The sequence below is a fragment of the Zeugodacus cucurbitae genome, chromosome 4 (assembly GCF_028554725.1).
Source record: "Zeugodacus cucurbitae isolate PBARC_wt_2022May chromosome 4, idZeuCucr1.2, whole genome shotgun sequence".
NCBI lineage: Eukaryota > Metazoa > Arthropoda > Insecta > Diptera > Tephritidae > Zeugodacus > Zeugodacus cucurbitae.
In genome coordinates, this window is record NC_071669.1 from 47,896,197 (window position 1) to 47,909,555 (window position 13,359).

A 13,359-nucleotide genomic window follows, 5' to 3' on the forward strand; every position below is an offset into this window, starting at 1 on the left:
TTCGAATAATAGCTTTTTACCAGAAACGAAACAGATTTAAGACAAACATCAAATTTTATTGATAATTATTAATAAAAATTCATTAAGAAACTATCAGCTTCGCAAATTACTTCCAAAATTTGTCGTGGATCTATGCCTTTATCTCGAAATTTAGATGATAATTCAGTGACTACATCGGAAGCAATTTCATACCATCGTTTTTGAGCGGAGTCCATTTTGTCCTATTAATTGTTTGATCTGGAGCTGAATAGTCGACAGCACCTGGGTCAAAAGATACAGCACCCATTTATGAAACTTGTACTTTTTCAAGTAATGGACAAAACTTTTTTTTGGTGAAGGCTTCCTCTACGTGTTCACAATGCCATTTTCTGTTTGTTTTCAGAATACTTTTAGGGGCTTAAATATGCGATATCGGTGGTTTGCATAATGTGTGTTGTAAATAATAGTTCTCTTTATGTATTGTTCACGGTACCATGTATTCGCTACATATTCGTAGAACTCTTTCTTTTCATCTACCCATTTTCGGTACGGCCTAGAAACCAACTATCTGGTACGCTGTTTACTATATCTTTTCGTGATCTTAAAATAGGGAAGATAATCATCCTTTCTAGCTGAAATTCAATTTTTATTAGTGGATTCAGCTACCCTCAATGACAACCCAGGAATGCGTTTTGAGAATAACGAAAACCACTTCTGCCTTCTATTTTAAAACTTTTTTTGATTTTTTTTTCTGGACTGTCTTCAGAAGATCGTCCCTTTTAAGAGGAAACCTACATTTAGATCATTTCAATATTCACGAAACAATGATGTCTTCTTCTTCTTTTGTCAAATATAATTGGAGATCTAATTTGAATGACAACTCAGATCCATTTCCGTTGACGCGATCTTCTTTTGTTAAATATAATTGGAAAAAACTCATTTGAAAGAAAACTCAGATCCTTATCCGTTGAGGCCATCTTGTATGGGGGACTTAGGAATTCCATAAATATTGAATGCTTTTCGGAGGTTAACGCATTATTTCGGATGTCTGCTAACGATTTCTCCATAACTTTCTTATTCGGCACACGTTTGAAGAGGTACAATACGCGCTGGCGAAAGATGAAAGCGTATCCGTTTTTGATAGGTGTCGCTGTCAACTTTTAGAATGGGGCTGCCACACTATAAAGGTAGTATTTATGCAAAGTTCTGCATCGATATCTTCACTAGTGCTTACTTTATATATTGTAAAGTTAACGATTCAGATCATCTTCAAAGTTCTGGTATATAGGAAGTAGGCGTGGTTGTGAAACAATTTGTCCTCTTTTCACAACATATCATTGGGATGTAAGGAAACTATTACAAACCAAGTTTCATTGAAATCGGTCGAGTAGTTCCTGAGATATGGTTTTTGACCCTTAAGTGGGCGATGCCACGCCCATTTTCAATTTTGTACAAAAACGCCTACTTTCCATATAACTCAATTCTGAATTCCATCTTATTCCTTCACTATATAATATATACATTAGGAACCAATGAAGATAGCGGAATAAAACTTTACACAAATACTGTATTTGAGCTGTGACATCACTTGTGGAAAAATGTCAAAATTGGACCATGACTCTTCAAGGCCCCTGATATCGAACATGAAGAACTCAGAGCCTAAGGGTAATTTTTTCACCTACAATATAGATAAATCTCTCAGATATTTTAATGTAATTCATTCCCTCTGAATTTTTTTCTTGTATCTTGGTGGTGAAAACGAGTGAAATCGGTTCAGGAATTACCTCAGTCCCCATATACTATTTATGATGATTTTCGTTATTCTATTGATTCTATTGTTTATGTCGAATATATGGTCGAATTGCGTGTTATCTTAATAAAATTAAAATTAGCCGAACTTAGCCTTTCCTTACTTGTTGGATATTATTTTCATCATTAAAAATTTTTACTTTTTTCTTAAAATTTTGAAAATTTCAAATCCACCTAACCCCTTAAGAAACTATAATGAGCTATTGACGAATTGCAGACAGCTGTGCCGGTTTGAAAATAATGAAAGAGATAACCATAAACTGGCATGGAACGAGTGCGCAAGTCCTGTTTGTGTCAAAACAATCAACATCCACCACTATCAGCACCAGCGCATAAGCAACGAAGCTAGTTAGACAATAATTCGCGGTTAGTGGTGTTTTTCAACGCTTCCAACAAAGTACAAGAAAATAAAAAACGCAAAGTCAAAGCGGCGGTGATAAGCAATTTGATTGTGCACATTGAAATACACATGAAAACATAATAATACACGAGCATACATAATACTATTTTAATAACACTGTACAACCAAGAAGCGCTTCCCACGATGCTCTACATGAGCTGCCTCCGGATACTGCGTGGACCACGCAAATTTTACCGTTTCCTTTGTGTTATTCTTGTTTCGATACCCATTTCGTTTGTTCTTTTCGCACTGTTTTGCTCGACCATCTTAAAAAACGTTATAATATCCCACTTAGTAAGTAAAAGTCGGAAAGATTTATTAATATTTTTGTTGAGTTGATTACATATGTATATCTCTCGCAGTGTCAATCTTACAATTTAAACGAAACCAGTGGCGCTTTTTGTGAAGAATTCTGCAGCGAAGCGACACCCTTTACAAATTTTAACTGTATCGGCGGGACTCTACAATTTTTTTCCGCCGAAAGAAATGGCAATGTTTACGAATTTCATGTAAAACATATTATGAAATATAAAGCGATAAGCAATACCAAACTAACCGATTACACATTTCATCTTTAGTTTGCGACGGAAAATTATGACGGTCTGGCATGGCAAGATACCGATGGAAATAATGTTTACCCGAAATCTTCAGACTTACAGCACATGATCAAAATGCATCTATTGCTCAATTATAATGTGACGCTGGAAGATAATGTGGTGAGTTTAGGGCGAACTTAAGCTTTAATATTTTGAATTCACTTCAATAGGAGAAAGAAGAACTCAGAAGTTTACGAATAAAAACTTTTCGGAAAGCATCTGAATTACTGATTACTACGATAGCTAAAGTTCGGCTACCTCCTCGACCTTTCTCGCTTCTTCACTACAAGGAACTTAACAGTCTCCCCTACCAAATCCACAGCGACCATATTCACCAACTGGGCGAAAGAGTGCAGTCTAAACCTGAATATTTTTGTCGTTGGCATCAAAATTCCGACTGTCAATAACCCCAAAATTTTGAGTGTTACACTGTATAGGCGGTACTCTTTCACTCCCATTCGACCGCCATTGTGACCAAGGTACAGAGCCGCAACAAAATCCTCAAGTCGCTAGCCGGCAGCATATGGGGTAAAGACAAAGAAACGTTGATGGCAAATTACCAGGCCTTCGACCGATGGTCATAAACTACGCTGCCCCTTTATGGTCACCTCGATGCAGTAGGACGTTGTTGGTGAAGCTTCAGACTTCTCAAAATACTTCTCTCCGGACAGCCACTGGTTGCATCTTGATGTCATCCGCATTTATACAATGAGGCCCGTATGCTACCTGTGAAGGAGCATAACGAAATACTCTCCAGACAGTTTCTGTTGGGATGCTTATGTCGAAATAATCCCTGCAGCCAGCTACTGGAAACCGAGAATCGTCGCAGGGCTATCAAGAGTACCTTCCTGAAATACGTCGATGACATACAGGACTATACCGACCGGACTTCGGATGCTACCGACTTTCACACAGAGGAGCCGTTAACACCTTCATTGACTCCCTCCTCGTAATGGCGTATTTAGAGATAAAACACCACCCATCGCAGACACACAGCTCGAGTTGCTTCGCAAAACTAAAGTGACCCTGGCGTAACCTCGTACTGGGTACTGTAGCTGGTTAAACTCGTACTTATCCAGACTAGATCCTGACATAATCAACATATGTACATACATATGTACTGCATGCAAAGAGCCCCCGCCTGACGCTAACCTTTTCTTTGCATGCCCTCTAAACCCCACTCATCTAACACCTCTTTCCGGTCCGACCCTATTGAAATAGCTCTTTTCCTGAGCTTCCCGTTAGATGACTTCAATAATTTAGGCTTGCCGGTTCAAGCAGGTTTGGATAACCCTTACAACCATAACAAACCAAAATTTCGATGAGCTCCACAATCGCTGAAACAAGTTTGGTCCATAATTTAATGGTCCAATGAATCTGTGGTATTATTTTACAATAGCTTAAATTCTCATACACCTACAAAACACGATTTTTTCTATCCCAGAAACCGGAATGGCAGCAACCAAAAAGCCGAGTATAAGATTGTCATTAATAAACTGTCATGCTATAGAAGCTCCAGCAGGAGACTAAGTAGCCATTCCCATAAAAAATATTTTTTATATATTTTTATTAATGTATGTATTTTCTCCGATTTCTTTACGAACAGCTAAAACGCCTAATCAACCATGAAATCGATGAAAATCAACCAAGCCAAATACAACAGTTCTGGTGGCTTTTCAACAACAATGACTATTTGATGACCAAGCTCTTCGAAGATGAAGCGTTATTTCCAACTATACTGGGCAATTGCGGTTCCATGTATGCAACGGAGCAATTAGAGATACCATCGAAATCGTGAGTAACTGTTTTTTTTTTTACTCTTTGTACTGCCAAAGAAATGGGGTATTAATCTCCATTCTACTCAGCGAACTTCCGTAACACGAACCACCATGATCCACAAAAAAACTTCGAGTTAGAGCGACTTCCGAGTTACGGAAGGTAATTGGTATGAAATTTGACTTCTATTGTCAATTCAAGAGATCGAGTTATAGAAGTTCGGGTTATGCAGGATCCACTGTATTTCCAATTCTTGCAATGCTGCTCGGAGTATGTAATCATTTTCCGACATGTGCCAGGTCTAACATTTTTAGATTTTAACTAATTTTGGGTTTTCATAACTTTTTCTTGTTGTCGCTCAGGGATTTCGGTCACATAGTATTTCCTATCAAAGTCTGAAGAGAAACCCTAGTATTTTTTTTTCGAATGATATTGATATTGAGACACCCTGTATAGGTTACCAAACTAATGTAATCAAGAAATTATTTCTTGCAGCAATCGTCCACATAAACACTTCAACTTCAAAACATTGTACGAATATATTTTGCGCTTGGATATGATGAAACCAGATCCAGTGAAAATCTGCCGTATCAAATTGGAGAATTTTGGTTTAACGGCAGATGCCAGGTAACTAACAATTGCGCTGAATTCTACTTTAAAATACATATACACAAATTTTTTACCGTTAGACTCAAGGCGGTGAACGCAGACTACATGAAGCTGGAGAGTCAACTGCACAAGCGGCTGGTGAACGGTGCCGCTTGCTGGTACGACAGCGATTGTGACTGGCATGACTGTCGCGGTAGCTGCCAGCAACGCATATGCCGTGAGGCGCCTAGACATGATAATATCCAACTCTTATGTGATTATGTGCAGATATTTAGAGAACGATTTGAGGACTTGCTCGTACAGCCGGGGATGCAGCAATTCTATGAGGAGAAGTGCAAACGAAAGTATACACCATACCATTTGTAGATGCTGGCAAGCAAAGAGCCTGAGATACAAACATACTTTCTTCATTTTTACATTTATATATACAATAAATACATCCAGACAGGTCATACTTACATGCTGCGATACATGAGATCATAAGTACATAATGACTTCCTGTTATACATAAGCATACATACAAACAAATTGACATGTTGACATATGTACATACTTAAATACTTATATATGACAGCGTTGCTCTTCATGATAAGTATTTAACTTTTTATAAAAAAACAACAAATACTCATTGCCAAAACTAACTGTAAACAAATACTCTTGTATACATACATACGTACAAATCATATATGCCATTAGATTTTTTTGAAAAGCTCCAAAATCGCCAATATCACTTTATTTACAAAAATGAAAAAGAAAAAATCTTTACATGGAAAATAAATAATGTTCGTACAAGCAACAAAAAGAAAGTGTTCGTTCTAATATTTCTTTCGTTTGTTTCTTTTTTATTTTTTTTTTTTTGCTGATTTTACATTTATAATATATTTTTGTTTTTTTTTCTTGTGTTTTTATTAATATTATATAATTGCAACAGTTATTATTTTTTTCACTCACTTATCCGTTATTTTATGTATATGTATATGCGCTTTTACAATGTTTAAAACGATTTAGTATTTTTTTTAAATTACTTTTTATTAATTTTTTAGTTATTATTATTTATATTTTATTTCATTATTATTTAAATATTTTTTATTTTTTTTTTTAATATTTCTTTTTATTTTTTATTTATTATTTATATATTTATTTATTAAATATTTAAATTAGAAATTACTTTTCATTTTCCTTAACAATGTCAGTGTGACTGCGTTTAGTTGAGTCTAACGTGTATGTGTGTGTGTGTTTGAGAAATACATTTGTATGTGTGTGCCACGGCTGTTGCAGGAAGCACGAGCAATAATTGAAAAAACAAAATCCGCGCTGAAAGGTATGCGCCACTTGGCTACAACGGCAGCAGTGAGGCTGTGATTGCAATGACTTACTAATTGCTAGCACACATTTTAGCCACTAACATTGAATTACAAAAAAAAAAAAAATACAAAAAAAATACAAAAAAAACAAAAAAAAACAAAAAAAAATAAAAAAATATATATAAAATAAAAAAAAAACAAAAAATTTAAAAAATTATAAAAAAAAATTAAAAAACAAAAAAATTTAAATAATTAAAAAATAAAAAAAAAATTAAAAAACAAAAGAATACAAAAAAATTAACAAATAAAAAAAAATAAAAAAAAAATATAAAAAACTATTAAAAAACAAAAAAAATATAAGAAATTAAATAACAAAAAAAACAAAAAAAATAAAAAACAAAAAATAAATAAAAACCAATATAAATAAAAACAAAAAAAAAAATAAAAAACGAAAAAAGAATAAATAGAATAAAAAATAAAAAAATAAATAAAAAGCAAAAAAAATATAAAAAAATTGAAAAAAAAAACAAAAAAAATTATAATAAAAAATTAAAAAACAAAATAATATAAAAAAATAATAAAAAAAAAATTAAAAAACAAAAAAATTATATAAAATAAAAAAAAAAATTAAAAAAAAAAATTAAAAAAAAAAATTAAAAAACAAAAAAATATTAAAAAAAAAATAAGAAACAAAAAGATATAAAAATTGAATAAAAAAGTTAAAAAACAAAAAAATAGAAAAAAATAATAAAAAAATAAAAAACAAAAAAATTATAAAAAAAAATTATAAAAACAAAATTAAAAAACAAAAAAAAATATAAAAAAATTCAAAAACAAAAAAAAAATAGAAAAAAATTATAAAAAAAAAAATTAAAAAAAACAAAAAAATTATAAAAAATAAAAAAACAAAAAAATTTTAAAAAATAAAACAAAAAAATTAAAAAACAAACAAATATAAAAAACGAAAAAATTATTATATAAAAGAAATAAAAAAATAGTAAAAAACCAAAAAAATTAAAATAAAATAAAAAACACATAAATGCGTATCAAAGCGCTGTTAGCATCGTCTTAACAGCCAATCTATACAATACGAAAGGCAACTACAGTCAATATGGGGTTGGTGTGTAACAGAAAAAAACAAACGCAAAATATTTTCGCAAATCAAAATTAACGCACACAAAATTCGATAACTTTCTCTTTGCTCTGCGTTTATTTTATACATGCTAGTTACTCATAATTGTTTTGTTTGCTTATTTAAACATATTAATTTGTTTTTGTTTTTCTTGTTTTTGTTTTTACTTTAGAATTTTGATTACACAATTTTAATTGCTTCCGCAAAAAGCAGCTTGGCGCAACTTCAATATACATACATACATTACAATAGTAAGTAGTTATAAGCATTTGTTTCATTTATCGTTTCGTTTAAATTATAAAATAGTAGAAAATCTAGGTAGAAATTTACAAAAAATGTGCAAATTTTTTTAAAGTTTTCAATTCAACTTTTTTTCGGCATTTATTTATTGTTTAAATTATTATTAATTGCGTCAATTGCATTGTTATCATTGTGGCCATGCACTTGATTAATTTTTCATCACTTTTCTTTATTTTTATTTTTTTATGAAAATATCTATATTTAGATTATTCACGTTTACTGCGTGAAATTTTGCATGCCCAACAAACTAAAACTGCGTACCAGTTAAAGTCAACAATACAGTTTTTACTTTTCTTTTTTTATAACGCTTTTTGCATTATTTCTTTTCTTTTTTATAAATTTTAATGTTTTTTTTTTTTTGTTGTTTTGTCAGACAACTTTGCAAACAGTTGCTTTTACATTGTTCACTTTGTTCAACTTAAATAGTAGATAGACTTTATTACAGTATTAAAAAGTATCTTAACGTTAGTGATGAATATTGTTGTTTGATGTGGAGCATAATTGTATAGAGTCTATGGTGTTTTGCATAATTCAAATAAACTTTTCAACTAAATACTATTGTTTATTATTATTACATGTTTCACTTTACGGCATAATTAAATGGTAATGATTTTTGTATATAATAAAGTGTATGTGTGTGTGTGTGGTTGCATGCACTACGCTTTTTTTCGTAAAACAAAAGTAAATTTTTGATGAAAGTGAATTGTGTGCAAATTAGCCAAAATAATAGGAGGAAAATTAAATGTATTATTATAGCTAATAACATGAGCTGCAGCAGTGTGCCTGACAGCAACTGTGTTGGTGATGCGTGCAAACACCGTCGCACCAAAGTATGCGTGTGTATATGTTTATATGCTAATATATATGTGTGTGTGTGTTGGTGTGTTTGTGGGTGTCACTTTAAGTCTACGGTCCACGTGTCGCCGCACACGTAGTTGCACTGCACCTACGCATGTGTGTTGGTGTGACAAATTTGCTTTATCCTTTATCCTTATGTTTCTGTAGGCGATGCTGGTGGTGTATTCGAAGCGGTCGTATTACTTTTTGAATGCCTTAACTGCATTAAATAGTGCCGTTGTGTCGGTTTATGCAGTGCCAATTGTGTCAACGCATCGTCAATGGAAAACCATTGGCGTTTACGGCCAATGCTACGCGAATCCTCCCATTCCTCCAACTCATTGGTAACGGTCATGACAAACACTTCGGTGCGATGCTTATGTTCGCGATTCTAAGCACAGAAAAATAAATCACAATCACTTTAGTATTCACATTCAAATTGTCTATATAACACTCTACACTCACTTCGAAAACACCTAAACAGCGGCCGAGTTTGCCCACAACGCCGGCCTCTTCGAGCACTTCACGCACAGCCGTTACCGAAGGTTCCTCTTCGGGCTCAACACCGCCACCGGGCACAATCCACAATTCCGGGCGGCGTGACGATGTCACCAGCAACACCTAGACACCAAAATAAATTGCGAATTAATACAAAATATGAGAAATTAAACATTTATTTCATACCTCTGCCTCGGCATCGGAACGCACACAAATGCAAGCGGCACGACGGCGAAAGCCATCCTTGTCATAAATTCGTGTAGAATTAGGCTTTTCCTTAACCATCTAAAATTCAAAAAGCAATTAATAATTTTTATTTATGTAGCATATGCCTGTGTCTGATATAAATAGCGTTTATATGTGAGTTTCTAATTTTCAGATAGCGATAAGCATAGCAATATGTGCATTGCATTGGTTATTGGGTAGCTGCGGCATTGCCAAAATCTACAAGAACGTAATTAAAATCGCACATTTCGCTTATCTCCATTAATTGTGTGTGCTTTTATGAGATTGCGGTTGGGCAGCACGTTTTTTATTATTGCAAACAGTGTGTTAGCTATGAATATTTTACGCTTATGTATGTATGTGCGTATGTGCAATGCAAACAGACACACGAAATTTGCGAACTTGAAATATTAAAAAAATAAGATTTGCTAAAGTTACTTCACTCTGCTTTACTTGTGGTGCACACTTGACATTTCATATACAGACAATTATTACATCACAAACTATTTAAATTCACTTATAAATAAATATCTACGCACAAGAGTTTATTGCAACTCTTTCTTTTTTACGAAAATAACAGATTTTTATTTAGCACTGTCTGCGGCTACCTCGAGTTATTATTATTACAAAGCAGCAGTTGGCGTTTAGACCGGTATCGTGCTCCTTCACATGAGCGTGCACCTAAAACTGCTGAATTGGCAATTTGCTAACCGCTGAACAACCGGCTTCTTAGCGCATGTAAGTCATGCCTCTTGAATACTTTAATGTATAAATAAACACTGTTTGCATCACTGGAGATAAGCGCTGACCTGTGGCTTTGTTTGTTTAAATAATTAATTTTGTATTGAATGTGCAATAAATTGCACGTGACTTATGTCTGCTATGCTCCAAGGCAGGCCTATGTTTACAAGCCTACAAATATGTATATAAGCTTGTTAAATAGAGCTAACCTGATTTGATAAAGTATGGAAATTAAATTTGCGCTTAAGCGCCGAGTACACATAAATATACATACATACACAAATCCAGTACATTTTTTTTTTCATACTTAACATTCAAAGATACTATAATGTTACTTACCTTTAATTAATTTTGCTATTCAGTTACTGGCAATATATAATCTTGTAGGAAAATAAGCTTTATTTTTTTGGAGAACGCGTGGTTAGCAAACTTTGAAAAACTTGTGAAATCAGTAGAGCCCAAATAGCTTTCGTTTGCTAAATGTGTATTATTTGACAAGAGTTTAAATGAATGAATAAAGTAATATTCACCAAATACTCTATATAACTGAAAGAGAAAAAATCATTTATTAGCGTATGTAAGCTAACAAAAACAAATATATATTGATAAAATAATGTAGACACTGTTTAAAACAAACGTGAGACATATTAGCCACCACTCGGTGGGCGTTGCACTCGTCATACTCGCATTTTACTGATTGATAGTACTTACGTAGGTCGACCGGCAGGTTGGTCGTAAGGTATGTGGCGCACACAGTTGACGGCAAGCAATATGCGCTTTGCAGAGGCACAGGAAGAAATTAAAAGTCGACGTAAGAAAGTTTTAAATTATGCAAAAAACGAAAACGAAAATTGTGGGGAAAAGTGGCAAATTGTTGTTTAGCTTTGCAATATGAGCATTTTTGTGTAGTTTTTTTGTTGTTTGCTGTTTTGCGTGTAGGCCTGCTGCTGGCGGTTGTCTTTGCAAAACTGCTGCTATTGCAGATGTACTTTTTTCTACTTTTCGTCAAGTCAACGTCGACGTCGTCGTTGTCGTCGTCACAGCGCTGCTGATCGGTTCTCGACTTGATGTGTGTGTTATATTTTCCACACGAGTGTGAATTCTTATATTATTGCTGTTGCTTTTTCTTTGTCTGCGTTGTAAAGCAAAGAAAACTGCTTCCAGACGTTGCTTATCTACTTTTACTTAGACACCTGCTTCCCCATCTTTCGCTTGGGCACACAATTGCGGCTGCTGCGTTCTTAGCGGCGGCGGCTGCACTTCTTTTTTATATACACTATATAATTTTTTGGCAATTTTCTGCTCGTTGACGATGCAGAAAACCAATGCAACACTTTAAACACAACTTCTTTACACTTTTAATTATTTCACAGCAAATGAAGAGTACATAAAGAAATTGCACGAAATTTGACAACCACAACTATGCACGAAATTTGGCAGCACTGTTACATGTCAAAGTGACTTTTACCGGTTCGTTTGTTGGCATTTGGCTAAAATCCACTGAATGCATAGTTGAGGAATTTATCGGTTGCAATGATGCCACAGTTATGGTGTTAACTAAATTAATTTTTATTCATTTTACAGCAAATCATATCAGATTGTAGAAATTTGACTGTGATGAAAATCCAAGTCTTATTTGCTGGAAAGGTTTAAAACAAATATATTTGATACAAAATGATTCGTAGTTTTATCATAAACAGGTTTCGATTCACTGAAAATGCCAGTGTTGAAATTGAAAATGTTCAAATTGTATGAATTGAAAAGTTGTGCAGCCATCAAAGACAATTATATATTTTTTAATCAGTAACGACAACAGCGAATGTTGTATATATTTATATGATTTACTTTTCACGGATTGTAAAGTTTTTTTAGATAGAACGCAAAAATAAAGTTGTGCCCAGGCTTTGATTGGCTTAAGCTACACGCTCTTTTCAATAGTTGGCAAAGCGAAATTGAAAAATTTAAGTGAAGCGTTTTTCCACGTTTTAAAACTTAAATATATACCAACTAAATATTTGATAATTCGTTGCCTTAAATGCTATAAAATCGAATTATGTTGGAAAATTATTAGAAATATAAAATTATTGCTTTATTAGTTGGGGGTGGCCGCTTTAAAAAGGTAATAAACAAATACTGCCAAACTGAATATATATTTAGTTGGCAGCGCCACAGAAATAACGGAAGGAAATGTGGGAACGTTGAAACGTTGTAAAACGTAAGAAATAATTAACGCAGAATTTTGAAGATAAAAAACTACTTTTTGTGCTCGCAATTAACGCAGGAAAACGTTTAGTAACTGCCATCCCATGTTATAAAAGAATATGTTAACAAATTTTATTTTAAATAGCGCTGCAGCCTGAAAAATCAAAAGCAGACGGAGGAAGTGACAGCGGACGTTTGATTCCTTCATGATTATTTGTGTAAAAGCTGTGGATTGGGAAAGCACTTGGATTGGAGATTATCAGCAGGATGTGAATGGAAAGATGCTCAAATTTTACTCCAGATTGATTTAGAAATGACATTAACAGCAAGGTGACTACGGAAATTGCCCATTTACAACAATGTTTTGATGGAGTTTGTAAGTACCTAGAGCTCTTTTATTGTATAAAACTAATTTAAATTGGAACTGCTGAATCAATAATGACTTCAAGGCGTCATTGATTATCACTGAGCACTGAAACTTCAGAGCAATCTCCTTTGGTTCCAGCAATTCAGCGTAACAGCAACTAGATTTTGCGTCGGCAATATCAGAGTTTGCCTGTTTTTCTTGATTGATATTTGATCTAACCACTATCTAACGAACCTATTATAGTTTCTCTGTACTGAAGATTTGTTTTTGTGAGGTAAACGTTCAAATACTACCAAATTCACTCTTATTATAAACTATTTCCTTCACTCCCTCTCTTTCAATTGCTCTTATTAGTTACAGCTTATCCACATAAGAATTCCATAACGAAAATTACCACAAAAAATGTTATTTGCATTCCTCCGAAGGCAACTGCATTTGGCCCAATTAAGCAACCAACATTCCCACTGCCCACATATTTTACATTTCGCAAGCATTTCCATTGTACGGCGGAAAGGAAAACCACATTCCCAGACCGTAAATTCAGAATAAAAAACAAGAACAAAAACAATAAACTCATAAGTGGC

The 13,359-nt window shown here is 33.5% G+C and overlaps 2 protein-coding genes across 3 annotated transcripts; one reads left to right on the forward strand and one right to left on the reverse strand.

Annotated features, from left to right (window-relative positions):
* Nucleotides 1-1,883: 1,883 nt before the first annotated feature.
* On the forward strand, nt 1,884-5,965 carry LOC105220980 (uncharacterized). Its single transcript, XM_011197579.3, has 6 exons — nt 1,884-2,482; nt 2,551-2,697; nt 2,767-2,904; nt 4,391-4,578; nt 5,056-5,187; nt 5,250-5,965. Exons 1-6 carry the CDS (start codon nt 2,333-2,335, stop codon nt 5,533-5,535), a joined length of 1,041 nt encoding a protein of 346 aa, XP_011195881.1. The 5' UTR covers nt 1,884-2,332; the 3' UTR covers nt 5,536-5,965.
* Nucleotides 5,966-7,622: 1,657 nt separating this feature from the next.
* LOC105220979 (diphosphoinositol polyphosphate phosphohydrolase 2) lies at nt 7,623-11,654 on the reverse strand. Of its 2 annotated transcripts, XM_011197577.3 has the most exons (5): nt 10,918-11,654; nt 10,546-10,752; nt 9,427-9,525; nt 9,208-9,363; nt 7,623-9,133 (listed from the first exon to the last, which is right to left on the reverse strand). In XM_011197577.3, exons 3-5 carry the CDS (start codon nt 9,523-9,525, stop codon nt 8,897-8,899), a joined length of 492 nt encoding a protein of 163 aa, XP_011195879.1. In that variant the 5' UTR covers nt 10,546-10,752; nt 10,918-11,654; the 3' UTR covers nt 7,623-8,896. The 2 variants fall into 2 exon arrangements, with proteins under 2 accessions (XP_011195879.1, XP_011195880.1); XM_011197578.3 differs by lacking the exons at nt 10,546-10,752; nt 10,918-11,654 and adding an exon at nt 10,074-10,213.
* Nucleotides 11,655-13,359: the final 1,705 nt, after the last annotated feature.